This window comes from Mya arenaria, chromosome 3, assembly GCF_026914265.1.
Source record: "Mya arenaria isolate MELC-2E11 chromosome 3, ASM2691426v1".
Lineage (NCBI taxonomy): Eukaryota > Metazoa > Mollusca > Bivalvia > Myida > Myidae > Mya > Mya arenaria.
This window is the reverse complement of record NC_069124.1, coordinates 44,043,015-44,070,067: the sequence shown is the minus strand read 5'-3', so window position 1 is coordinate 44,070,067 and position 27,053 is coordinate 44,043,015. Positions and strand designations below refer to the sequence as shown.

The following is a 27,053-nucleotide window of genomic DNA, read 5'->3' as shown; positions in this document are numbered from 1 at the left end:
ATAAGCATTTGGGGCCTTTTCCATATCACTTTCTCGCACAATCTGACTTAAATCTTAGGTAATTCATATGTACTATCACCTAGGACTAGGTTTAAGCAACGACCTGCCATAGGTCGCTATGGTCCCTTTGCTCGTTTTAAGGTTTTTGCACCATAACATGTAATGAATATGAGGGAAATAGGCATTGGGAGCCTTTTCCATGTCCCTATCACCCATAGTCTACCTAAAATCCTAGGTAATTAATATGTACTATCACCTAGGTCTTGGTCTAAGCTACACGCTGACATAGGGCGGTATGGTCCCCTTGCTCGTTTGAAGGTTTTTGCACAATAACATGTAATGAATATTAGGACAATGGACCTTGAGAGCATTATCCTTGTCCCTATCTCGCACAGACTGCATAAAATCCTAGATAATTCATATGTACTATCATCTTGTACTAGGTCTGTCCTACATGGTGACATAGGTCGCTTTGGTCACCTTGCTCATTATAAGGTTTCCGCACCAAAACATGTATATAATATGAATCAAACATGCATTGCGAGCCTTTTCCATGTCCCTATCTCGCATAGCATGCCTAAAATCCTAGGTTATTCATATGTACTATTACCTAGGACTAGGTCTCGGCTGCATGATGACAAAGGTCGATATGGTCCCGATGCTCGTTTTAAGGTTTCCGCACCATAACATGTAATGAATATTAGACAATTATACATTGGGAGCCTTTTCCATGTCCCTATCTCGCGTAGCCTGCCAAAAATCTTAGGTTATTCATATGTACTATCACCTAGGACTAGGTCTGAGAAACAAGCTGACATAGGTCGGTATGGTCTCCTTGCTCGTTTAAAGGTTTCTGCACCGTAACATTTAGTGAATATGAGGTAAAAATAGGCACCGCGAGCCTTTTCCATGTCCATATCTCGCATAGCCTGCCGAAAATCCTAGGTGATTCATATGTACTATCACATAGGACAAGATCTAAGCTACATCTTGACATAGGTCACTTTGGTCCCCTTAATTGTTTTAAGGTTTTTGCACAATAACATGTAATAAATGTGAGGCAAATTGGCATTGGCAGCATTTTTCATGTCCCTATCTCGCATAGCCTGCCTAAAATCCTAGGTAATTCATATGTACTATCATCTAGGACTAGGTTCAAGCAACGAGCTGACATAGGTCGCTATGGTCCCCTTGTTTTTTTATGGGTTCTACACCATAACATTTAATAAATATGAGGTAAAAATAGTCATTTGGAGCCTTTTCCATGTCACTTTCTCGTACAACAATCTGCCTACAATCCTAGGTAATCCATATGTACTATCACCTAGGACTAGGTCTAAGCAACAAACTGTCATAGGTCTATATGGTCCCCTTGCTCGTTTTAAGTTTTCTTCACCATAACATGTAATGAAAATAAGGCAAATAGGCATAAGAGGCCATTTTCCATGTCCCTATATCGCATAGCCTGCCTACAATCCTAGGTAATTTATATGTACCATCACCTAGGGCTAGGTCTAAGCAACGAATTGACATAGGTCGCTATGATCCCCTTAATTATTTGCGCCAGAACATGTAATAAATGTGAGGCAAATTGGCATTTGGAACATTTTTCATGTCCCTATCTCGCATAGCCTGCCTAATATACTAGGTAATTTGTATGTACTATGATCTAGGACTAGGTTCAAACAACGAACTGACATAGGTCGCAATGGTCCCCGTGCTCGTTTTAAGGTTTCTGTACCATAACATTTAATGAATAAGAGGTAATTATAGGCATTCAGAGTCTTTTCCATGTCCCTATCTCGCACAATCTGCCTAAAATCCTAGGTAATTTATACATACTATCACCTAGGACTAGGTCTAAGCTACACGCTGACATAGGCCGCTATGGTCCCCTTGCTCGTTTTAAGGTTTTTGAACCATAACATGTAATGAATATGAGGCAAATAGGTATAAGGGGCCTTTTTCGTGTCCCTATATCGCATAGCCTGCCTAAAATCCTAGATAATTCATATGTACTATCACCTAGGACTAGGTCTAAGCAACGAGCTGACATAGGTCGCTTTGGTCCCCTTGCTTGTTTAAGGTTTTTGCAACATAACATGTAATGAATATGAGGTAAAAATAGGCATTTTGAGTCTTTCCCATGTCCCTATCACGCACAATCTGCCTAAAATCCTAGATAATTCATATGTACTATCTCCTAGGACTAGGTCTAAGCTACACGCTGACATAGGTCGCTGTGGTCCCCTTACTCGTTTTAAGGATTCTGAACTATAACGTGTAATGAATATGAGTCAAATAGGCATTGGGATCCTTTTCCATGTCCCTATCTCGTATAGCCTGCCTAAAATCGTAACTAATTCATATGTACTTTTACCTAGGACTAGGTCTAAGCCACACGCTGACATAGTTCGCTATGGTCCACATGCTCGTTTTAAGGTTAATGCACCATAGCATGTAATAATATGAGGCTAATTGGCATTGGGAGCCTTTTCCATGTCCGTATATCGCATAGCCTGCCTAAAATCCTAGGTAATTCATATGTACTATCACTTAGGATTAGGTCTAAGCTACACGCTTACATAGGTTGCTATGGTCCCCTTGCTCGTTTTAAGGTTTCTGCACCATAACATTTATTGAATATGAGGTAAAAACAGTCATTTGGAGCCTTTTCCATGTCCCTTTCTCGCAAAGCCTTTCTTAATTCCTAGGTAATTCATATATTCTATCACCTAGGATTAGGTCTATGCTACACGCTAACATAGGTCGCTGCTCGTTTTAAGGTTTCTGCACCATAACATGTAATGAATATGAGACAAATAGGGATTGGGAGCCTTTTCCATGTTCCTATCTCGTATAGCCTGCCTATAATCCTAGGTAATTCATATGTACTATCACCTAGGACTAGATCTAAGTCACACACTGACATAGTTCGCTATGGTCCCGTTGCTCGTTTTAATGTTAATGCACCATAACTTGTAATAAGAAGAGGCAAATAGGCATTAGGAGCCTTTTCCATGTCCCTATATCGCATAGCCTGCCTAAAATCCTAGGTAATTCATATGTACTATCACCTAGGACTAGGTCTAAGCAACGAGCTGACATAGGTCGCTATGGTCCCCTTCCTCTTAAATTTTTAATGGTTTCTGCACCATACCATGTAATAACATTAAATGAATATGAGGTAAAAATAGGCATTTGGAGCCTTTTCCATGTCACTTTATCGCACAATCTGCCTAAAATCCTATATAATTCATATGTACTATCACCTGGGAATAGGTCTAAGCAACGAACTGGCATAGGTCGGTTTGGTCCCCTTGCTCGTTTTAAGGTTTTTGCACAATAACATGCAATGAATATGAGGAAAATAGGCATTGGGAGCCTTTTCCATGCCCCTATCACTCATAGCCTACCTAAAATTCTAGGTAATTCTTTTGTTCTATCACCTAGAATTAGGTCTAAGCTACACACTAACATAGGTCGCTGTGGTCCCCTTGCTCTTTTAAGGTTTCTGCACCATAACATGTAATGAATATGAGGCAAAAAGGGATTGAAAGCCGTTTCCATGTCCCTATCTCGTATAGCCTGCCTAAAATCCTAGGTAATTCATATGAACTATCACCTAGGACTAGGTCTAAGCCACACGCTGACATAGTTCGCTATGGTCCCCTTGCTCGTTTTAAGGTTAATGCACCATAACATGTAATAATAAGAGGCAAATAGGTATTGGGAGCCTTTTCCATGTCCCTAAATCGCATAGCCTGCCTAAAACCCTAAGTAATTCATATGTACTATCACCTAGGACTTGGTCTAAGCAACGAGCTGACAAAGGTCGCTATGGTGACGTATGGTCCCCTTAATTATTTAAAGGTTTCTGCACCATACCATGTAATAAATGTGAGGCAAATTGGCATTGGGGGCATTTTTTATGTCCCTATCTCACATAGCCTGCCTAAAATCCTAGGTAATTCATATGTACTATCATCTAGGACTAGGTTCAAGCAACGAGCTGACATAGGTCGCTATGGTCCCCTTGCTCGTTCTTAGGTTTCTGCACCATAACATTTAATGAATATGAGGTAAAAATAGGCATTTGGAGCCTTTTCCATGTCACTTTCTGTCACAATCTGCCTAAAATCCTAGGTAATTCATATGTACTATCACCTAGGAATAGGTCTAAGCAACGAACTGGCATAGGTCGCTATGGTCCCCTTGCTCGTTTTAAGGTTTCTTCACCATAACATGTAATGAATATGAGGCAAATAGGCATAAGGGGCCTTTCCCATGTCCCTATATTGCATAGCCTGCCTAAAATCCTAGATAATTCATATGTACTACCACCTAGAAAAAGATCTAAGTAACAAGCTGACATAGGTCGCTTTTGTCCCCTTGCTCGTTTTAAGGTGTTTGCACAATAACATGTAATGAATATGAGGGAAATAGCCATTGGGAGACTTTTCCATGCCCCTATCACTCATAGCCTACCTAAAATCCTAGGTAATTCATATGTACTATCACCTAGGACTAGGTCTAAGATTCACACTGATATAGGGCGCTATGGTCCCCTTGCTTGTTTGAAGGTTTTTGCACCATAACATGTAATGGATATGAGGAAAATATACATTGGGAGCCTTTTCTAAGTCCCTATCTCGCATAGCCTGCATAAAATCCTAGGTTAGTCATATGTACTATCACCTAGGACTAGGTCTCTGCTACATGGTGACATAGGTCGCTTTGGTCACGTTTCTCGTTTTATGGTTTTTGCACCATAACATGTCATTTATAAGAGGCAAATAGGCATTGGGAGCCTTTTCCATGTACGTATCTCGCATAGCCTGCTTAAAATCCTAGGTTATTCATATGTACTATCAACTAGAACTAGGTCTCGGCTACATGGTGACATATGTCGATATGGTCCCCTTGCTTGTTTTAAGTGTCCGTGTCATAACCAGTTAATGAATATGCGGCAAATAGACATTGGGGGTCTATTCTATGTTCCTCTACCGCAAAGCCTGTCTAAAATCCTAGGTTATTCACAAATACTATTACCTAGGCCTAGTCCTCGGCTACACGATGACATAGGTCGTTATGGTCTATATGCTCATTTTGAGGTTTCCGCACCATAGTTATACCATTGTATGCGATAAATAGTCATTTGGAACCTATGTCATCTCCTTATTCCGCCTATTCAGCCTGAATTCCTAGGAAATTAACATGTTCTATCACCCATGGCCATGTTTTGGCCACACGGTGACATTGATCGCTATGGTCCCATCGCTGATTTTAAGGTTTCCCCTGTATATGAGTTACTGACTATGTGGTTAATTGAGTAACACAAAAAATAACACGTATACTTTACTTTTAATTATAAACCAACGTTTCGGCGTGTTTTTTTACTGACTATGTGGCAAATAGCTATTATGTGCCTATATTCAAATACGGCATTGCCGGCCTAAAATCCTAGGTTATTCACATTCAACTTTTACCTATGGTAAGGTCTTGCCCCCACAGTGTTATATGTATCATATCCAGGAATAAGAGACTCTTAATACTACTAGTATACTGATCTGACAATATATGGAGATACGGTGCTAGCACCGCATCACCGCGGTGATATGGTGATACGGTGCTACGGTGCTAACTTCACGCACATAAAACGTCGACACATTAAAATTAGTTCACATATTTCAGCTGCGACTTGAAAAAAAATCGACCGGAGAAATCTAATGACACGTATGTCCACTTCATTTAAACTTTTTAACATAATATAATTTCCAAGGCGTTCTAATATTTGAGATAAAATGTTTGTTATTCAATAAAAATGTAAGAATAATGAGGGTTTGCCTTCATCCGGTCCCATTTGGAATATCACTGAATATAGTGTATGTATACCACGTGATAAATTACGTCTTAAATGCTACGTCGCAAGGCAACATTTCGTCTTTTTAGCATTTACGGCGTCATTTATGACGTGGTATATACACACACTGTTTAAATTATGCTACTAAAGACTAGGAAAGAACTATTGATCATATAAATATTGCTTGCTGTCATATAAAAGAGATACTTTCTTACACTTCAGTTAAAATTTAAAAAAAAAATGATGCGTCTTTATCAAGGTGGCAATACAATTGCTACAAAATACGATACAGCCGTGCCCAATCAGTTGCATGACTGTATCAACTACTCATGACACGATAATGGAGAGTTGGTTTTGTTGTGTTTTAAGGGGATTTTAAGGGTGAAATTTCGAATACATAATTATTTCACCATGATAAATGGTTGCTAACGTTAAGTAAATTTTAAGTTTTTGTTGTGTGCAGTTGTTGCTGTTTTTGTTTCTATTTCGAATATACATTTATGTAATTTCTGGTCCTTTAAAGCTGCACTCTCACAGATTTACCGTTTTTACAACTTGTTTATTTATTTATTTTTTGGAATGAGCAAATTTTTGAGTAAATATCTGTACACCAGTGATAAATGACTGCTTACAAAAGATCAGATCGCAGTTTTTCATATTTCAGTTCGATAATTAATGTTTTATGGCTAAAAGCGTTACTAAATGAAGAAAAAAAACATCAATTTTCGAACTTAAATATAAAAATCTACGATCTAATGTTTTGTCAGCAGTCTTAAATGACTGGTTTACATGCATTTTCGCATAAATTGGCTCGTTCCAAGATAATAAAAAAATAATAAAAAAGTTGTCAAAACGTTCAATCTGTGAGAGTGCAGCTTTGAAGTGGATATGTCGTAAATCTTAATTGAAAACATATCATTATGATACTTACACACAACATTCACCTTTTTAATTGAAACAGGCGAATAAGTATTGTTAAAGTTACAAGTATGGTATGAATATGAACGGGTAGAAAAGTTTTACCCGGGTAATCGATCGTCAGTTGCCTGCGTGTACCCGTAAAATATTATATATTTCACGCCACAATATAAATCTATTTAAAAGCACCGCAAAGTAATCCTGTCGTCTAAAACAAACACAAGTACAGTTTGTCAAATGAAATGATCTGTTCATGTGAGTTCAGGGGTGGTTTTTAATATTCAACTTAAGTGAATCTTGTTGTCACACGTCTATAATTTTATTCATTATATTGATCAGTTATTAATTACAAGGAATCCGATAAGCTACATCGCTCTTAGATCCAATTAATACCAATATTGAACACCAGCCCAGTTACAGAGGTGGAATAATATCATATGTGAAAAAAGAAAAAGGAGGAAACGCCAACAAGCAGCAGACGATGAGCCTGACGTTAACACCTTAAACGCTCCTAACATTAGATGTTTTGTGGTATTGGTTGGTTACGTGGCACTTTAGCTGTCCCCGGGTACCCTCAAAACGCTTACTGCGTGTACCCGGATACCCATCGACAATATTTATTGGGTACAATATTACATCAATTGGACCATAAAAATAATTTCCCTACGTAAAAAATAAAATAAAATGCCATCTCATCTTTTTTTCAGCAGTGTTATATCACTGGTTTCCAGATATTTATGCAAAATTTGGCTCATTCCAAACAAAAAGTAAAAAAGTTATCAAAACGGTCAATCTGTGAGAGAGCAGCTTTAATAGGCATTTTCTTCGATCTTTGTTCCTTTTAATAATAGGTTTTCCTCATAGGTGCAATTGTTACTCATGCAGTTTCTGTTTCATAATTTTCCCTATTTAAATACACACAACTCATATATTCTCTTCTTTTCCTTAAAAGGATAGATAAATTTAAGCGTTTGCAAAGCGTTGATGTGAGGGATACACATTTGTTAAGGCAGGCCTCACCACAGTTGGTTGCTAAGGTAAGAGATTTTATTGCATAAGACGGTTCTTTGATTCTGTGAATTTAAAGTTAAAGGTAAATCTTATACGAATATTTATCGCCATTATAATTTTACCAATATTTTTGTTTCTATCTAAGACGATTTTGTTATTTTCGACAAAGCTTACTTATTTACTTATATTGCAAAACAATATAACTCTTTTTCTATCTGATATGATATTGTTTCTCCGACCAAGCTTATTTATTTAGCTTCAGTCATTTTGTTAAATAATTAATGACTGGACTTTCGAGTTAGTTTGTGTTTGAATGATCTTAACGAAACACACTTTTTCTATTTGAGATGAATATGTTTCTTCGATAAAGCTTACTTATTTATTCCATTGTTAAAAACATTAACGACTGGACTTTCGAGAATCAGTTTGTATTTGAATGAGCATACTAAGACTGTTAGATAGATAATGAATAGTTCCAATAAGATTTATGTAGATCGTCATAATGTTCTGCGCTGCCTGTTGGTCTAGTACCAAATCTCTTTGTCAGGTTTGTTTTAGCTGAATTTGCCTTGTAATTTTATAAAAATAGATTTGGAGAGTTATTGTCACACTGAGCAGTTGTCACAATTTTTCTGTAATTTTTCACATTGATATAGTTTTTTACATAAACAGTGTCGTTTTACGTAATCAAATATGGATGTATATATAGATAGATGGATGGACGGACGGATGATGGATGGATGGATGGATGGATGGACGGACGGATGATGGATGGATGGATGTATGGATAGATAGATAGATAGATAGATAGATAGATAGATAGATAGATAGATAGATAGATAGATAGATAGATAGATAGATAGATAGATAGATAGATAGATAGATAGATAGATAGATAGATAGATATATAGATAGATAGATAGATAGATAGATAGATAGATAGATAGATAGATAGATAGATAGATAGATAGATAGATAGATAGATAGATAGATAGATAGATAGATAGATAGATAGATAGATAGATAGATAGATAGATAGATGGACGGACGGATGAATAGATGGATGGACGGGCGGACGGATGATGGATGGATGGATGGACGGACGGACGGACGGACGGACGGACGGACGGACGATGGATGGATGGATGGGTGTGATGGATGGGTGTCGTTTTACGTAATCAAATATGGATGTATATATAGATAGATGGATGGACGGACGGATGATGGATGGATGGATGGATGGATGGATGGATGGATGGATGGATGGATGGATGGATGGATGGATGGATGGATGGACGGATGATGGATGGATGGATGGATGGATGGATGGACGGACGGATGATGGATGGATAGATAGATAGATGGATGGATGGACGGACGGATGATGGATGGATGGATAGATAGATAGATGGATGGACGGACGGACGGACGGATGATGGATGGATGGATGGATGGATGGATGGACGGACGGACGGACGGACGGACGGACGGACGGATGGATGGGTGTGATGGATGGGTGGATGGATGGATGGGTGGATGGGTGTATGGGTGGATGGTGGATGGATGGTGGATGGACGGACCGATGGATTGATGGATGGATGGATGGTTAGATGGTGGATGGATGGATGGACGGACGGACGGTCGGACGGACGGACGGACGGACGGGTGGTGGATGGGTGGATGGTGGACGGATGGATGGATGGGTGTGATGGATGGATTGAATGGGGTGGATTGATGGATAGATGGATGGATGGGTGGATAGATAGATGTATTTTTGTGCATATTCAAGTCATAGCTACATACAAAATACCATGTGTGGTTATATAACAGACTGCTTAACAACGAATTAGGTATGATATCGATACCGAATCACAAAAAAAAAAAAATACGTTACTTAACAGCTCAGATCTGAGAGACATATATAAATATATACAGGATAAACAGGATAACCCTTTTTTCAGAGCCAATGAATCATTTTAATTCTGAACTTCTTACCGAATCACACAAAAAAAAAATAAAAAAATACGTTACTTAACAGCTCAGATCTGAGAGACATATATAAATATATACAGGATAAACAGGATAACCCTTTTTTTCAGAGCCAATTGACCATTTTAATTCTTAACTTCTGAAAGTACAATATTTTCCTGATAATTTAAACTTCCTTTTTAGTATGAACGCCATTAATGTTTGTGCGTCAAGTTCATTTCATGAACACCAGTTATTTCACACCCAGTCAACCAATATCGAATTTCAAAATAATAGCATAACTTACAAATAAGACATCGTGTATTTTTTTTATCTCGTTTAAACGCCATACATGGCCATAGGCGGCAATTTAATTGCTAGATTTTCATCCTCCGCCCGCCCTCTCATTTTTAGCCGCCGCCCATTGTATTGATTCGAATAAAATAGTTAAACAAGGGTCTGTACTTGCTTATCGGTCCGATACTGTCTCGGCTGATCCATACCTATGGTGTGTATGTATAACATTCACATTTGAAAAAGGAGAATTGTTACGGTCCTGTCCGTGGTTCGTCTAGAAACACATGTGTATGGTCCCTTATGCAATAAGAAAGAACATGAACACATATTCAACTTTGAAACATTCATTTAAGAAAAGTAAGATATAAAATAAAATGTCACCCCGCCCCATTTAGAAAAGTGAAATGGGATGAAAATATAGCAATTAATTGATATTGGTCTTACGCTTTTCGTTTAAACGACTTAGTAATTTGTTTAAACGTCTTACGTACCTCGTTAAAACGACTTCACAGTTCTGTTTAACGATGTATGTATGTATGTCGATATAAAGAGAAGAACCTTTTTGAACTTTGAACTTTTATTAAGAATACTCATGGCCTATTACAGGCATACAGAGTAAACAAACAAAATACAATAATAAAATGGAATGGCGAACAATGGATACACATAACATACAAAGAATGACATGGAAATTACTCTCTACAACACTTCAACAAGACATATGTACAATGAACAATGACATGGAAATTACTCTCTACAAAATTACAACAAGATATATGTACAATGAACAATGACATGGAAATTACTCTCTACAAAATTACAACAAGATATATGTACAATGAACAATGACATGGAAATTACTCTCTACAAAATTACAACAAGATATATGTACAATGAACAATGACAAAATAGTTTGCATGAGAAGAAAAAAAAGGAAGGTGGAGTTGGAACTAAATAAAATTTATCTTTTAAATTTGGACAAAATATTTTTTTATGAATTTAGCTATTCTAATTATAGTAGAGGTGTCAGTTCTACACATTAATTTCTGGAACTTTAGTGTATTTGGATACTGATAGTAATATTTATCAATAAACGTTTTCCTATCAGCATAAAAAAGAACATCTCAAAAGATAATGAAACTAATCACCAAGGTCATTGATATCACATAATGTACACTTTCGTAAAGCACTATCAACATTCATACAACGACCACTCACAACAGGAATAAAATTGAAAATGTAGCCTGTAGGTCATTTCAGTGGAGAGGTGGTTTGTTGGTGTTGTTTTCCTCTTATTCCTTTTACCTATATAATGAGACTTAATACTCCGCAATAAAAATACATAGGCACCTACATTCGACAAGAAGAACAATATAAATAAAAAACATAAACAATAAATGAGAACGGAGGTCTCTACGTTTGATAAAACTGGTCATTGATATCATTAGTATACCTTCAATAATGCTTAATGGAGATTCCTTCACGAAACTCAGGGTTAAGGTTTTACAGACAGAAACAAAACGAAAAACCCCAGCAAAGATAGGCTATATTTACATTACATTTAGGTCCAACATAGAAGATAAGGGCTGATGGAGACTGTTCATTGACACTATCGATAAGTTCTACATAGATGATTAGGGCTGATGGAGACTGTTCATTGACACTAGCGATGTGTACTATATAGATAACTAGGGCTGATGGGGACAGTTCCATGACACTAGCGATGAGTTTTACATATATGATTAGGGCTGATGGAGACTGTTCATTGACAATAAAAAGAGGTACAACATAGATGATTAGGGCTGATGGAGACTGTTCATTGACAATAACGATAGGTACAACATAGATGATTAGGGCTGATGGAGACTGTTCATTGACAATAACGATAGGTACAACATAGATGATTAGGGCTGATGGAGACTGTTCATTGACAATAATGATAGTTGCTACATAGATGATTAGGGCTGATGGAGACAGTTTATTGACAATAACGATAGGTACAACATAGATGATAAGGGCCGATGGAGACTGTTCATTGACAATAACGATAGGTACAACATAGATTATTAGGGCTGATTGAATTTGTTCCTTGGCAATAACGTTAGTTCAAACACATATAACGGGGGTTGATGTAGACATTGACATAAACAATAGCGATAGTAGACCTTCAACGCTCCCTTACATCGGCTGTGGTGCTCTATTACCGGTTTTAGTGAAATAATATAATTTAGCTCAGTAATGAAGTACTTTACAGAGATTCTTTCACGAGACTCAGGGTTTAGGTCTTACAGACACACAACGATAAGATCTGTTTCTATGTAGTACATTCTGTCTTCTTCAACCAAGTTCGGGCATTTTCGGGTATGTATCTACTGCCGTGTAAACGTCGAAAATAGTAATAGGTTCGACGCTGAAAACGCTTGACGGAACCGGCATCAGCGGTAATCAAGTTTTTATTCTATCTGATGTTTAACATCTTCAGATCTGTGTCTACTGCTGTGTAAAAGTGTGACAGTCTGAACGAAATAATGCGTGTGAACAAAGGTCTGACTTGGGCGATGGTGACTTCGCTGACGTTTTTGTCTACGATGACTACAGTACAGTCCACTGCTAACAGGTATTGTCGGTAGTTTGATTTGAACGTAAAAAACATGATCCAATTCTTAATCTTTTTTTAATTATAGTGCATAATCAATACAATTATGTTTCTTGTTACGTTACAAATATAATGACTGTGTAAGGACTTTCATAGTTTCGTTCGATTGCTTAAATAATTAACCAAAAATGGAAATGGATACCGTAAGACCACTTTCGATACGAGCTGATCCGAAAATAAAATTACATGGGGACCATAACGAAATATTTAAGATTGAAAAATGCAACCAACCTTACAATACGTCCTGTTTAGATTGCTGGGGCTTTCGTTATGAGTTGCCAAAATGAGCTAGAATCTTCAATTGATGCTGTGAGTGCACTTTTGATCCGAGCTGATCTGAAACTATTGTTTCGAAAATTCGATAATGGGTTCCAGAACTCAAATGTTAGCTGTTGCTGAAAACAATCTAAATTAGTTGCTGCTGTAAAGAGTATTTTTCATCCGAGCTGATCCAAAAACTAAGAGGAACATTACAAAAATGGTAGAGTTGATTAACGATGTGGCCTTCTTAAATTGCTTGATCTTTAATAGTTAATACTAAAAGACAGACCTCAATGTGAAGTTCATAAATATACTTTGCCCCTGATTTGCACATCCATTATCGAAAGGGAAAAATGCTTCGAAAATATGCAATCATTAGAATAATCGTTCCATGACATGTGTTTTTTTGTTTTTGTTTCTATAAACCTTCAACTCTTCTGATAATTAAAGATCATATTCAGATTCAATAAAAGATGCGACAAAGGTGTTCAGAAATTAATATCAGTTTCTTAAAAATAGTCAACTCGGTTAGGTGAATATTCATGGGTGAATTCTGAATTATGTTGAGAACAAAACCATTTGGAATATTTTTACTTGGGCTATCTATGGCATTGACTAATGTAACCATGTGAGTTTTATCATTTGCTACTGTTTTAGATCATACCCACTGGCACTGAATTTTCTTACTAATTTTTTTTAATTCCAAACTTAAATTTACATTTTTTTTATGTTTTTTTTTAAACATCAATATGCAATTTGTGGTGACCATATATTGTTTGACGTAGACAGCACAAAGTGCATTTTATGAGAAAAAAATCAATAACTTTTCACAATTTTTGAATCGTAATTTAAAGTTTTCAAAAACATTAAATATAAGTTCAGCTTGAAAATTCCGTGTCTGTGGTTACACATGAGCGAAAAAGTTGTAAGAAAAAATGTAAGCGAAATAAAAATGAACTAGTTTTGTGATTACGTATTAGAAAAGGAGCGGTCGAAAGCGAATTTATTTTTTCTCAGTGTAACTCATGGTTTACACATCTTTATGACTTTATTATCCCTGCTAAGTGTATTTATTAAGGAAATTTCCTGATAGAGTACTCAATTTAATTCAATTTGTACAGTGTCCTAATTATGTTAACATTTTCCGCATTATTTGATGTAATTTATCGCTTTGCAAGAAAGCGTACATTTAAGAGTTCAAAAACGTTGTTGTTTTTTGTTGTTGTTGTTTTTTAAATAAAAAAAATAGGTCCGGCCAATCCAACGAGCGGAAGTGTGGTTTTGTCGTGGCCGTGTGGAAATTGATATTGAAATAAAACATTGCTGTTTCTCGAAAGATAGGATTATGTATTTAACTATTTCTAAAAAAAACAACCATTGATATGCTTTGTTTTCAAACGGAGGCATCACAAACAGTAAACGAAGCGTTAAGACATTGTTTGGTATGTTTGGTACTCCAAAACCTGGTCTTGAACAAGTAAGAACATGTTGAACGATATCATAACAAATCTAAAATTATTATTAAAGTAATGTTCCAAGTATCAAATCCATAATGCTATGGAAACTGCTGCGACAGGTCAATCACTCAATCATATATTAACAGAATGCATAATCTACTATCTTAAAAATATAGTTTGCATAAGCACAGCAAGCTTAGGGAGCCAGTTAATTTTAATTTATTTCTGAGTAAAACAATACTTTTTGAATATGTCAACGTTGTTACCCAGATTTTCACTTTTCACTGGATTGCAACATTTAATTATGTTATCTGTCTTTACCATGCATAAACATTAAAAGTGGGTAGCGACGGTTTGTAGCATGTAGACATATTCCTAAGAATAGAAGTATATTAATCTTTCTGAGTTCGGCTAACTGGCTGAAAAGAATCTGGGACATACACTTCGGTAAGGTTAAAAAATCATTACTTTACCAATGATGATAATTACAGAACAGAAACTTTGGAAAAGCATTTCGTCACCAAGGCGCAAATATAATCGTAACTGACCTTTTTTAGAAATTTACAATAGAAGCAGCAACTGGTTTGTTTCCGTATTACACTTGGTATTTATATACATAGATATGTGATTAAATGCCGACAAACTCAAAAAGATTTTTTCGTTGCTTATTCGTTCGTTCTTTGATATTCTTTTTGCACTTACATGCACTTTCCTCATTTTTTTTCAAAGAAAGTAGTCAACTTATCTAAATGAGCCCGCGGCAAGTCCATAGGAAGGAATTTCTTACTTGAATGTGATACTCTTCGACGGGTTGGAGGTAATCGGAGTCTGACGCAAGCGTTAGTTATTGCTAATCGTTCAAAAAAGATGATGACTATATCCGTAATGCGATCCCAATTCTTGTTCTGCAAACGCTTCAAATCTGAAACAATCTGTGTCATCGCTTGATGTATTGTCTTTATCTATGTAATGCCTCAACAATCGTCTGTCAGGCTTACAGATTGTTTACCTGGTCCCCTATGAATTATTGATATGTAATGAGATCTCGTGACATATTTAAGATAATTGAAGGAAATTAGAGCATTAAGTGGTTTTTTGATTACCAGAGCCCATAAGCACTGATTAATTTTACTCTTCTTACGAGGTTTTTGTTGAGAATTGCGTATCTATTTCACATAAGTCAAACTCTGAAATAGTTTTCCTCAGCTTTAATCATTTTCCGTCTTCTTTTTTTGTTAAATGCTCGATTACATTCTGACTAAATTCCACGATCTTATGATAACAATTTAAGTAGTTCGGCGCTTTATAAGGATATAATTTGCCTCAAGCTATTCACATATTACGAAATACCAATGTGTATGTCAACGTAAATTAAAGGTTCTTCGATTCTACGTTTTAACATTTGACAAACTTGTATATTTCAATTCCTCTTACTTACAAATATTCTGTGTAATCCCAATAACCTTTGTTTATTTGCCTCGTTTGAGTAAACAATATAGGAGGAAGATTTTGTATGGTCCTCTTTCTTGTTGATTACATGAAAAGAAGAATTTATCTTTCCTCGCTTGATTTAATTATTTACAAAGAACACTTCATATTGTCTCGTTTGACGTAATTACTTCCAAAGCAGACTTTATCTGAAGAATTTAAAGAAGAATTGTATTAACCTCGTTAGAGTAAATCACTAACGACTTATGAGAAAGAATTTGTTTGGTCCTCGTTTGAGTAAAATGACTCACGAAATAGAATACTTTGTACAAGCTTCGTTTAAATATATAACTAGCAAAGAAGGTTTAAGTTAAATAAATTACATACGAAGGAGAATTTTTAGGCATCGTATGAATTAAGTGTCGTTTTATTGTCAACGGTGATGCATTCTGCAAAGGTTTCGGTCATAAATGTGTTGAATTGATTGGAATGTTAACTCATTTTCTTTTTTGCTCCACACAGGTCCTTCATAGACGAACTCTTCGACAAAGCCAAGTATGACAAGAAGTTACCTCCACGATATGAAATGCGTAAGTCATCTACCTTTTATGACTATTTATATCCAGAACAATGTACAAACAATCTTAACCCCATCAATCATAGGACTTTAAAAAAAAACATATTCTTGGTTCTATGCTTAAGCAATTAAATCATCATAAAGTTCTAACATTTTTATGGAAATTTTATTTTGAGTATCATATATGCTCATTTTTGATAATAAATACCATTAAACTTGTTATAATTACTTTGAATTTCTTTTCCCATATATGCTCCTGGGCTGGTATTCATAAAAAAATGTCATTTTCTTACTTTAGTCATTTTCTTACGTTATTTGTCTCACTGGTCATATGATTTAATAACTTAATAATATATAAACACTTTAATTTCATTAATTTCATGTTAAAAATATACCTTTATGTTAAAAAAAATATTCTTATTTTGACCATGAACCTTTAAGAAATCGACTAAAGTTAAGAAATTACTAAAGAGGTTTTATGAATACCGGCTCACTTCTTATGTCTTATGTTACCCCTTAAACCGGAAAAGTATAGGCTTTCTCTTATTCATCTAAGGCCTGTGTCACACTTTACTCATAACTGAAAAATAATAAACCTTAAGTTTATAATTGTTAGTATTACAGCACCTAACATTGTTATGCCCCAAAGGGTGGCATGTAGTAATCTGATATTATTTCCGTCAATCCGTCCATCCATCCGTCCCTACGGTGTCCGACCAATATCTGACGAACGCCTAGGTCAGGTCTTCTTAAACTTAAACTTAAGGTTGGTTATAGCCAGCAGATAAAGCCCTTTGATTTGATGTCAGTTGGTCAAAGTTCAATGTCATTGTGACCTTAAGATTTCCTTCAGCTGGAAATCGGTTTCAAAACAATGCATGAACAACACTTAGGCCCAGGGATTTTTAATTTTCTATGTAGGTATGTCATTACCCTGATATGAACTCTATTGATTTTGAGGTCAGTGGGTCATGGTCAGTGTCGTGGTGACCTTCGGTTGAACATTCAATATTTGAAGAATGCTTTGGCTCAGGGACCTCAAATTTATTTGTATGATTGGTCATGATCAGCAGATGAACCATTTTAATTTTGAGGTCGGTGGATCAAAGGTCAAGTTGGTGAAAACCTCAAGCTAAAAAGTGGTTTCCGATCAATATTTAAAGAGCGCCATGGTCCAAGGAGCTCAAAAATTGTACACATGTTGGGCATGACTAGAAGTTGATCCCTATTGCTTTTGAGTTCAGTTGGTTAAAGGTCAAGGTCGTTGTGACCGTAAGCTAAAAACATGCAGTTTTCAATCAATTATTAAAAAACGGCATAGAGACCTCGAACTTGGTCACTCATTTTTGACCAGCACCCTTCCTTTTTTTACGTTAGTTGGTCAAAGTTCAAGGTCCTTGAGAAATTGAACTAAAATCCAGTTTCATTTAATACCTAAAGAATGCTCGTATCCCGGTACCTCAAACTTGCTATGCTATGCTGGTGAACTGCATCTGCTTTCTTTTAGTCATGTTTCTTAAACATTTGCGGCGTCTGTGATGCTTTGAATCAAAATTAGTATTTTATATGAACAGTAATCATGTTTGACGATATAAAATTGCATTTGGGTTGCATTTTTTATACAAAACAGCCAAGCGTGCATGACATTTAATATTTAGATAAAAATAGTTTAGTTGGTGTTAAAAAAATGGTTATTTTGTTTGAACGAAGCATGTGATTGAGTGTTTGATGTTTTTAAATTATAATTTTAAGTCATGAAATTCATAAAAGGTGATAGAAGCCGGATAGAAGTCATGGTTGCTAGGAAAAAGCGGTACAGTTTGATGTAAACCTCGGGACATGTACGACATTAAAAGCAAACATTTACCGTGTTTTGTTTGTTTTGTTTGTGATAAACATGTGAAAATTATCATTTTGCTTATTTTTATTTTAATGTTTTTGTTTATTTCAGCGAAGTCGGAGCGCCAGGTCAATGTCACAGTCAACATGTTCATTGCGAATATGTTTGAAGTCAGCGAAATAGACATGGTTTGCATCTCAATTTTGAAATAGTGCGACTCAATCACAATCAGACTTATAAGAATATATATATTACAAATACTATTCGAATTTAAAATCAATTGCTTCTACAAATAACACATTAACCTGTAAATCTGATATGCTCAGATTTGTTGTTTTATTCAGTTTAATTTCTATAATGATTTGTAAACTTTGTTTTCCGGAACAGGAAGTAACACATCAACTGTCAGAAAACATAACATTAATTAATTGAGATCTTCTGTTCGATATTGTATAGTTTCGATTCATCTCTAGAAATGACAATTAATTCCATTAACGTTGGCTGCATTTGTTAACTTTGGAATAACTTCTCACAGGTTATTTCTGAGAATTGATTTAATGAGGTATACATATACACTTTGAAGCATCAGAATCATTCTAGAGCAAATGTGGATGCTTAAATTTTAAATATTGACTCCAAGAAAACACGTCACCAAACTACATATACATACGAATACTGTAATCCTTATAAGAAATAATAATAGGCGAATGACAGAAATTATATGGGTGATCAAGTGGTAAAGGTGTCCGCCTTTCTCCAATAGGTTGTTGGTTCGATCCACTTTGGGAGAACCTGCTCAAGGCCATTCTAAAAGGTCAACTGTATGGGATGCTTACTTGCTAACCTAAGGAGATGGATTAGAAAGTGATTTATATCAGCTTTCAGCTGCCTTCTTAATCGAGCTAATACAACCTACTTTTCAAACTAAACTAACATATCTTCTTTCTCCCAGGAATACTCCATGAGCCTGTTTCTTCGAGAACGCTGGGAGGACACCAGACTGGTGTACAACGACACGCTCAATCTTACCAGAATCGAGCTGGACCCGTCCATGTTTGACGCAATATGGCAACCGGATATGTTCATTGCCACAGAGAAATACTCAGACTTCCACGAGGTTACCGTTCGCAACCAAATGGTCCATATCTATCCCAATGGCATCATACAGTATAGTGCAAGGTTGTGATTCAGAAGTTTATAAATAGCATTGTTTAACATTCTTATGAGTAAGTCCTCGACCACGAGTCTTAAAATGTTCCATTATCTCGACATGCCTTAAGGTTTTTTTTCCAGTGGACCTAGTCTATTATTCTATAATATTCAATAATGTATATATATCTATTATATAAATCGACTGATTTTGACATCAAAACCACTTGCTATAACACAATACTATATAAGCATCTGCAACACTTTTTTTATTTTAGTGTTTGAATCATGTACGTGAAGTTAGCGACCTAGCGGCGTGAAGTTAGCGACCTAGCGGCGTGAAGTTAGCGGCCTAGCGGCCTTTCGGCGTGAAGTTAGCGGCCTGGCGGCCTAGCGGCCCAGCGGCCTAATTATTTATTAATATTCAGAATATTTTTCTCTACCTTTAATTCTCAAACAATTTTAAATTAACTGTTTTATGCAAACATTATCACTCTGAAGCGTTTTTCATTTTTTTTTTTCAAAAAAGTCGATCAAGCCTTTCATCGGCCTAGCGGCCTAGCGGCGTGAAATTAGCGGCCTGGCGGCCTAGCGGCCTAAATTGAATCCTATTTCAAAGCATGTATACATGCATTTTCTTCTAAAACAATGGCATTTTAACTGTTTTATTAAGGCCGCTATGTAACTATATGAATAAAAAACTTTGATTTATCATTGTTTTTAAAAAAAACGCATTAAAAATTTGCTTGGAAATAGAAAAAATAATTAGGCTGTCAGGCCGCTAGGCCGCCAACTTCACGCCGCTAGGCCGCTAGGCCTCCAGGCCGCTAACTTCACGCCGCTAGGCCGCTAGGCCGCTAGGCCGCTAACTTCACGCCGCTAGGCCGCTAGGTCGCTAACTTCAAGTACATGTTTGAATCAATAATAATGAAACTATTGTTAGTTTCCATAACCTTAAGGGCCTTTCACCGTGCAAAAGTTAATGTTTTATTTAGTTTTAAGGAACACTCTTTTTAGGGAGTAATACATGCATCGTTTGTGAAATGTTTTGGGGTAATATGGAGATTACCAAATTTTACGAAAGAAGATTTTATGACATTTTGGACCAAAAAGCGTTTGCATTTTTTTCGAAAAATTCCATCGACAATTTAACTACGTTTTGTTCCAAAAACCCAAGACACTACCTCATCAAATACCTCGTGCGTTCTTGATGATATAGTTTTCAAAAAAAAAGATATTCAATAAAATAATAAAAATAGTGGGTTAAATTTATTTCCTGGTTACAAAAAAAAAATCCAATTATCATTCTTTAAATAACTTCAATCATCATAGAGCCTCAAGACATTGCTGATTTGGTAGTACTGACTAGTTTCACATAAAAAACATGTATATATTGTATAGAGACGTTTCATGAAAAAATGCAAATGCTTTTTTATTAGAAATCTTATAAAAGTTCCTTTGGAAAATGTGCTCGACTCCTAATTACAGCTAAACATGAAAAGATGTTTTTAAACACTAAATGAGTTGGTCCTTCGAACGACTAATGTACTGTGGAACGCCCTTGAAATAGCAATGTTTCTAATTTGATTGTATCTAATGCTTATTAGTTTGTCAAAACATATTCAGAGTTACTGGTGCATTCTCCTGCACGATGGATCTACGGAAGTACCCATTCGACACACAGGAGTGCAAATTCGAACTTGAAAGTTGTAAGTCCCTTATGAATATGTAGTTGTTTAGAAACTATATGGCCTAATAGATTTACGCTATATTCAGTAGCACTTAGATCCATTAGGTGTTTTCCGATGTAGTTGTTTTGTCCAATTGATAATTATCATCCCAAGTATAGCAAGGGAGTTTTGCACAACAATCACAACATTAGTGACTGTTATAGACGTTATTAAATTGAACGATGCTATCACATTACTCCTATTGTTTGATTATCACAAACCAGATTCACAAATATCCTGGCCAGGAATCGAACGCGGTGAGAGCCTAGTTCGCTTACCATTGTGCTTACCGTACAAAATCATGTGAAATGTTCTTCTTCCACTACATCTTCAGGGAGAGGAATCACATGACTTCATCGGGGTTCTCACATGGGCCACCACGGGTCATAACCGATGTAATAAAACATAATATTGACGTTAATTCCATTTGAGAGAAAAGATAGGAAAATATTTCTTAGCCTATAAAAGGCTATGCTATTTCTGCTCCTACACGTGGGAAATATTTTAGATTTGATTGTATTTTAACGATGCAATCCTTGGCCAAAATTTCAACTGACGGAATAAGTAAGATTTAAGAAGTCAGGCATGCTTTAAAAAATATGTTTATGCATTTCTATCATTAAACTTATTGAAGTCACATGATTCCTCACCCTGATCTTATCGCATATTAGTATTAGCATATTATATATTACTCTCGCGTAAACTCGTGCTAACGAGAGTGATCAATATTTTTTTGTAATAACTTGTTTCAAAATCGTGGTAAAATATGTATGTTTATACTAAAACTAAGCAAGTGCCGGATAAAATATTTAAATTGTAATTATGACTTAAATTTACAGATGGATTCGACACTAGCAAACTAAAATTTATATGGGACGATCCTCCGATGACCATGTCAAAAAGCATCAAGTTTCCTCAGTTCAGTTTGACGTCGTCTACAACGTATAACTGTGATCGCGAGTACTATGGAAGTAAGTCGAAACGTTGGTATTATTCCGTTTTGATTTTCCTGCCTGTCTATGACGTCTGCTGCCAAAAGCAAGAATACAACGAGGTTTTTATAGTGACAAATTTATCATTCCTTGCATAAAGTATATACAGTCGAAACCCTCGAGCGAACGAGGAAATCGAGCCAAGTGATATCGAGCCAAAGGGTTTCGACTGTATTTATAACCCCCGGTTACATTTTTGAAAACCCTTCTTCAGCCCTTTAAGCCGCACTCTCACAGAAGGACCGTTTTAACAACACTTTTTTTATTGTTTGTCTAAGAATGGGCCATTTTTTTTGCGCAAATTTCTGAGAACCAGTGATATACGACTGCTGACAAAGAATACGATCGCGTCTTTTCATATTTACGTTCACACATTGAGCTACAAAGAGATAGGGAGAAAATAGTGAACATGCACTGTTCGAAAGGACATTCAAACTAAATATGCAAAGCATTTCTCTTTAAAATGGTAAAGCATATTTTAAATCCATAACACAAAGTATATATAATCCTTGTATGTTATATCTATAACAGTATTCGTGTACACACTCAAATTGGCAAGCGAATTTTTGATCGCTGTAAAACATATCCTCGGCATGTGAATGTATGTACATGTATGGTATTGAGTGCAGTTTAAATATAGGTCAATATGTTTTAAAACAAATACCCGGATAACTTTATTTCGGTTCTGAATTTTATAAATATGTAACCGGTTTAAAGTTGTATGGGACATATATTGAGTTTTAATGTAATGTTCGTATAAGTTCACGTTCTGTCCATGGGTGGTATTCAATATGCCAATTAAGTTAATCATAGGGTCATACATCAATATTTACACCTCATCTTCCATTCCCTAAATGAACTGCCTTTCGGCAATTGCGTTTATCAATCGATGAACGCAACATCTTCGGATATGTTCGGATCGCATTTCATCGCATAACAATATACATGAACATTTTTTATCTTGTTATGTTTGTATTGTGTCAGCAGGTGCCGTGAAATATAAATAAACATTTTAGAAAGTGTTAAATTATGATATGTTAAATGTATCGTTGCCATAAGCGTTTCAATTTTACTTTTAAAAGTGATTTCAAGTGGTTGATCTTTTCCCGCATTATCGTTACGTCTTTAATCAAACGTTTCCGGTTATAGTCGGGTCGTTCTATTTACCGAATGGGTAAAAAAGGATTACTGAAAGGTTTTCTTAAATGGAATAAAGTAATTTTTAAACAATTCTTGAACGAAATAATACACTATCGGTGTAAATATAAGTAATGAATTGCGGGATTGATGTCATTATCGGGGATATGAACGCAATTTGGCTGGTCAAAGTACGCGTCGAGTCCTTTGGATTCCACACACTTTGACCAGCCCAATTGTGTTCATACCCCGATAATGACATCAATCCCGCAATTCATTCCTTAATTGACTTCACTGTATTGATCAGATTTAAATAACAAGAAATCATATCAGCTTCATTGTTCTTACATCCAATTTAGACCAATATTGAATATCAGCCCATGTTTAATATGTTTTAGGGGTTTTACCCTTAATATACGTATATTTAATAACATTAACACAACCAAACCCTCCCTGCAGTAATGTACCCATGTATCGGCGTAAAGTTCATCCTGGAGCGGGAGTACTCCTACTATCTCATCCAGATCTACTTGCCCAGCATCCTGATTGTGATCCTTTCCTGGGTAAACTTTTGGATTGATTGCAAATCCGTCCCCGGCCGCATCTCATTGGCTCTTCTTACTGTGCTCACTATGACAACGCAGAGTTCCGGAGTGCGTGAAAATCTGCCTGCCGTCTCCTATGTCAAGGTCAGACTATACATGTCGAACTCTGTTATCTCGATGTTTCGGTTATGTCGAAGTTTTTTAATATTTGGGGTTTAGTTAGACATGTTTTGTAGCTCTGTAATGGTATTCGATCTTTAATCTATTGTACACTTTTTTATCTGGTTCAGTTGACCAACTGATATATCATCCAAAATATGCTGCCAAACAAATATAAGAAGTTCTGAATAACCTTTTTATAATAGCATACCAGCCATGACCTTATGTATTATGTGACACTTTTTATTTTCTTTAGGCTATCGATGTATGGATGGCTGCGTGCTTAGCTTTCGTTTTCCTTGGTCTTGCGGAGTTTGCCTACGTTAACGTCCAAAGCCGCGTTACTGAGTCGGATATTACAAGTAATGAAAGTGAAAAGGTAAGTTCAAGTTTAAAAATACCTCTTAAGTCTTAACTTAAAAAGTCGTAGAACATGTGAACATCTTGTATGTTAATGCTGTTTTGTTTCCTATTCTAAGATATTCACTCAAACATATTTCCGGCATTGATTAGTTGTCTTTGTTCTAAAATTGCAGATATAATACAACCTACATTTTCAGACAATGAAATTGTAGAAAGGCAATCATTAAGTATTAAGCTTAATCATTTAGAATTTCCGATTTTAATTTGTGGGTATTTAAAGGTCTTCTTTTTGTCCGATACAAACAGACTGCGTCAGATTATGCGTTGACAATGTATCAGCCAATGACGTTCTTTTTAAACTCAGTTTGACAACCGCGAAAGTTGAAATTCTTAATGATTAAGCATAATACTTAATGGTTGCCTTTCTGCAATTTCAGTGCGTGTTAATGTTGGTTGATTTCTTAGTCATATAAGCTCGTAACCACGACAAGAGTACACTAAATATTTGACTCTAACTGGCTTGTTTGAATTGATTTACGTTTATTCGTTTTTGTTTTTTTAAATTGCCATCTGAATATATATCAACTGTTGTATGTTTTATTATGTAGTCCTGGTAAATATTATGTTACTTAAAGATCGTGTTAACTTAAATGTGATGTCTTCAGAAGTCCAACACAAAATTAGGGCGACTCAATGCGTACCTGCCATGTTTGTGGCCAGAAGGGATCGATCGAGCCCATGCGACTGACAGGATGTCCCGAGTTGTCTTCCCGCTAGTGTTCATCATTTTCAACATTTCCTACTGGATATTTTTGTTCCTTTGGTCTCCTGGCTTCATGGAAGGACTTTAAACATGATAATTGCTTATTTCGACATCGTTATATTTTGTGTTTTGAACGGCGTAAATGAGTTAATTTACTTTTTACATGTTTCTTTCTCTTTGAAGATGTGATTGCAACAAAAATTGAACATGTATCCCGGTTTAACAGTTTGACATGTACTAAGTATTATACCATTTTAGTTAATTTACTTTGTTTCGATGTTGAAACAAATTTTTAAACCATTATAAACCATAACGATGATACTAATAACTATTGATGTGACGAGAAACGTGTAAACGCAAGAGTGTCTTGTGTTGTGAGAGGACCAGGAGAGAAACGAATGACACTTGTCCAGCTTGGTGACCACCAGCAAAAATAACTCGGATTTCGGCACTGATTCATTGCGTGTAATTTCAAACGAGATTCAACATATTGTTTGTATATCCCATCAATATAATTTATATTCGATTTGCGTAGAGCCTTTCTTACCTATTGGTCCAGACCAAGGTTCCCGTGACGTTTTGCATTGACTGAGCATTTATACGAATAGTGCTTTAAAGCGATCTAAGCAAGGGCTATGTCCATTGTAACGACTAGTTTTGTTGTCTAGAGGAGGCAGGAACTTTCTGCTTCGTTTTGGCAAACACTGGCGTGTTGTCCGAACCCAAAAAATAACGCCGCCATATTAAATTAAGAACGGAAATCTACAAACACAAACGCAGTCCTGGATTTTGCTCAGTGGCCACAGACTATTCAAAGAAATATGTCAATTGAGTACCTTTCGAGAATTTCACAATTGATAAAGCCAACAGCTAACAGACAACAGTTATTTTTAACCGAGCCGCAGATACAAATTTAGAGGTGTCTCCAACACAGTTTCGAATAAAACAATAATACAATGAAAACTACAGGGACAAGCCCAGTAGTCGAAAATTCAAAAATAACCCTGTTAAGAGGAACAAGGCAATGATCCATAATGGATCCACTGCAAAAAGGTTGTGTTTTTTCCTTAGACCTAAAGCGTATATAGACAAAGACGTATTAACACAACACACATAAATAATCGATAATTGCGATAAACAATGCGATTACTTCCTTAGAACGGTCAGTGAAACACGAGCACGAGTCTATTGGGGGCTTAAACTAGTTTATATGGCCATAATCTCATACTAGTAAGGAAATTAAGGATGGAAAGTAATTAGCAGAAAAGTGGCGTTTTAATAGAAAAATATCATTACAACATATGTAAGGACAAATAATACCCAAATTGACCTCCAGAAAGTTGGCATTGCCAATCAGAAACTACTACACTCTAGCTATGATTGAGACCAGAAGTGTCGGGTTCGTTGTGAGGGGAAAACATTGACCGTTCACATATCGTTGCTCGGCGTACAGTGTGTGTTTACCACGTGATAAGGCCATAACACTTTACCGAACATGTAATGAATGGTTTCTTTTCGCAATCTATCAACCAAAACTGACACCTATCAGAAAAAAAAACTAATTTTGCATTTTATAAAACAACATTCGAAATTTGAATGAACTAACAATACACTGCATTGGTTATTATGACCACTATGATTTTGCAGTCAGAGGCTGCAATTTTGATATTTTTGCGTCAAAATGGCACTACGGGTAAAACGTATCGTCGGACATCTTTAAGGTTTACGTACGGACAGCCGTTTTTTGTTTTTTTTTCGACTAAGTGCTTCGAATACGATTCTGTTCACTAAAACAAGGACCGCCGCCCACAGCGGACCCTGGTGAGCAACGAATCCAATCTGCGTGAAGAGGATTTCTTTATTCTGTTATTTTTGGCACACGAAGGGCCGCCATAATTATCCATAATGGATCCACGGCAAAAAAGGTTGTGTTTTTTCC

The 27,053-nt window shown here is 36.1% G+C and overlaps 1 protein-coding gene across 1 annotated transcript; it reads left to right on the top strand.

Annotated features, from left to right (window-relative positions):
• Window positions 1–7,675: 7,675 nt before the first annotated feature.
• Window positions 7,676–25,640, top strand: LOC128227535 (glycine receptor subunit alpha-2-like). The gene is made up of 10 exons (XM_052938180.1): window positions 7,676–7,818; window positions 12,540–12,674; window positions 16,382–16,449; window positions 18,388–18,464; window positions 19,229–19,455; window positions 21,052–21,134; window positions 21,995–22,126; window positions 23,744–23,973; window positions 24,245–24,367; window positions 25,017–25,640. The coding sequence occupies exons 2-10, from the start codon at window positions 12,586–12,588 to the stop codon at window positions 25,200–25,202; spliced, it is 1,215 nt and encodes a 404-aa protein (XP_052794140.1). The 5' UTR covers window positions 7,676–7,818; window positions 12,540–12,585; the 3' UTR covers window positions 25,203–25,640.
• Window positions 25,641–27,053: the final 1,413 nt, after the last annotated feature.

Excerpts from the sequence above, each read along its gene's own strand:
- LOC128227535 (XM_052938180.1), top strand. The coding sequence starts at position 12,586 with ATGCGTGTGAACAAAGGTCTGACTTGGGCGATGGTGACTTCGCTGACG. Across the intron at positions 16,450-18,387 it reads ACCTCCACGATATGAAATGC|CGAAGTCGGAGCGCCAGGTC; the intron begins GTAAGTCATCTA and ends TGTTTATTTCAG. Across the intron at positions 21,135-21,994 it reads CAAATTCGAACTTGAAAGTT|ATGGATTCGACACTAGCAAA; the intron begins GTAAGTCCCTTA and ends TTAAATTTACAG.